This window comes from Arachis duranensis, chromosome 1 (genome assembly GCF_000817695.3).
Source record: "Arachis duranensis cultivar V14167 chromosome 1, aradu.V14167.gnm2.J7QH, whole genome shotgun sequence".
Lineage (NCBI taxonomy): Eukaryota > Viridiplantae > Streptophyta > Magnoliopsida > Fabales > Fabaceae > Arachis > Arachis duranensis.
Genome location: NC_029772.3, coordinates 3259040 through 3261771, shown reverse-complemented (window position 1 = coordinate 3261771; position 2732 = coordinate 3259040). Strand labels below are relative to the sequence as shown.

Below are 2732 nucleotides of genomic sequence, written 5' to 3'. Positions count from 1 at the left end.
TGATCTGATGAATTAAAAGGGTAAATATAGCAAACACTAATATTACAGTTGAGAAGATAATTAAGCACAAATAATTAAAGGCACATACAAAACGAGAAGGAAAGAACAGAAAAGCGGGTAGTAAAAGAAAATAGAATTAACTAACTAACTAACTAGAATCCATTGTCATAAGGAACACCAGTGGATGGAATCCAGGAGTCAGCATCCAAGAGATGGGAAGCAGTGAAACGTTGTGCTTCAGCTGGTCGATGAAGCACTCTAACACCAGGCCACTTCACTCTCCCGTCCGTACCAGCTCCAGGCCCAACATTCCCATACTCCACATACGTAACCCTATCAGTGGGCTGCCCTGGCATCTCTTCCCAGCCCGCGGGCCCAACAATAGAGTCAATAAAGCACTGCAGTATAGCCACCGTCGAGTACGGCCTCCATGGCCGGCCCAAAGTCGCATGCACCTCCGACTTAGCATGCGAAATGGAATCTTCTGGAGACATCGTGAAGTTGCATCTCTGGAAAGTGAAGGCGGAGTTATTGTCATTTGGATCGTCACGTGACTGAGCGGTGAATGTCACGTGATCACGGTATCTGGCGTAGAGCATGCAGTCCTGGAAGACGGCGGCGGCGGCGCCGTAGATGAAGTCGACGGTGCCGTAGATGTCGCAGTTCTTGTAGAACTGCCGGCCGGAAACTGCCCATAGAGTGTCCTGGTAACCGTCGATGGAACATCGGTAGAAGACGGTGTTGTTTGCTTCGTTGCGTACGGCTACTGCTCCGCTTGCTTTTAGACCCGCTGAGTTCACAAATGCTATGCTTTCCGCCATGAACCCTTCTCCATGAATATCTGATCATAGTTACATACGCCAACTCAATCATTTTTCTCTTTTAAGAGTTTAGTGCAAAGAAAATTTGGTTAGTGGTTAAAAAAGTTATTTGTTCACTTAACATTTTTTTATAAAATAATATATTTAAATATGAGTTTAATTAAAACCTTTTATCCAAAAATCATATTGGTTCTTTTGAATGATTATATACGCAGTTTCATGTGAAAGATAGTTATTTTTACGCGTTATATTAATGTATTGTGTAATATAAAATAATTTTACGCATGTCAATAAAAATAACTATCTTTTACATTAACAATATGAATGATCATAAAAAAATAGATATAATTATATGACAGAATAAAATGTTTTACATTGTCAATACATTAAAATTAAATTCATATTTATATTAAAATGACAAAACCAATATACATATAAATGATTGGATTTTATATAATTAGTATAAGAATTAGTTATATGCTAACTAAAAATCTGTTAATTACGACTCTATAAATACATAATAAAACGTGTTTTCTTCCTTTTGTCAAGAAAGAAGAGTAAACTCCAAGGTGATTAGTTACTAGTTGATTGTTTTTTTATCTAATATAAAAATTTAATTAAAAACTTTAAATAATAAAAAATTAATAAAATTATATAAATTAATAAAATAATTTATTCAAAATTATGTAAACATTTTATATATGAGAATTCAGGACTAAAAAGGGTTTTCAATTTTTTGTTTTTTAATTTCTTTTTATTTTTGAACATTATTAGTTAAAGTCCACAAATCTTTTCTTTTTTAAGATAAAAAAATGTGTTTATTATAGACATAAAATTTTACAAATTTAATTTTGATGTACTACACGTGTAAAATAATTTTATACGTGTATTTAATTACATAATATCACATTATTAAAAATAATTATTTTTATTATAATATCAATAATTATTCAAAAAACAAATATAATGGTAAGACTACATAAAAAATTTTACATTATCAACATATATCAAAATTAAGCTCTAACTTTTACATAATGGAAACCATACTACTTTAAAGTCTATTAACCATGATGATGCCACTATATATATAGATCACTGTAGAAGTATAGTTACTATATAAGTAGATCGATCAATAATTCAGCAGCTAGCAAGTTGGCAACCAATATCTGATAAGACGAAGTAGGTTACAATTATTTGTGTGGTAGGTTGTCAACTACCCAAATTTAAAATACAAAAAAGAAAAGGTTATCGTTGTTAGGTTAATTCCTTAGTCTAACGGTAGTTGTTAAGTTGGGGTTGCATGTACTTGTTTTCTATACCTATACCTTGAATGAAGTCGAGTTCACGTGAAATTGATACCTAAAAGTCGTTGGATGAAAATTTAATCAAATCAGTTAAATTATCTAACGATTTTGAAGTATTAACTTCACATGAAGTCGACTTTATCTGAATTTCCACCTGTATGAATAGCTTATTAACTTTTGTGTATATAGATAGATTAGATTGCAATATAAATGTCAATTGATAGATTCTAATAGGACTATAATACAGTAATTAAGATAACTATATAAGTATTATTAAAATTAAAATTATAATTTTTTATATTTTAAAATTAAAATGATCATCTCAATATTCTTTAAACTTTTGGTAGGCGGGTATAACATCCCTCCAAATTACCCTTAGCATTTATACCTCCATTAGACCTACATTATCTTTTTATTGTTACCAAAAAATTAAGGCTTTAAAAACTCAAGATTAAAAGAAGAGGAGTTAATTGAATTACTTATTATCACAAAACCCTAAAATCAAACTAGGCCTTGCAGACGCACCTTATCCTCGTTCTAGTATGCGTATACGGTGGTTAATTACAGTAGTTATAATACTTCAAAAAATATTATTAAAATTTTAAAA

The 2732-nt window shown here is 31.0% G+C and overlaps 1 protein-coding gene across 1 annotated transcript in view; it reads right to left on the bottom strand.

Moving 5' to 3' along the window:
- LOC107464400 (probable pectinesterase/pectinesterase inhibitor 39) overlaps positions 1–2732 on the bottom strand; it is a 3938-nt gene continuing 1206 nt past the window's right edge. The window contains exon 2 of the mRNA XM_016083346.3: positions 1–841. Within this exon, the coding sequence (XP_015938832.1) occupies positions 153–841 (689 nt within the window). The 3' untranslated portion in view covers positions 1–152. The remainder of the gene's footprint in view (positions 842–2732) is intronic.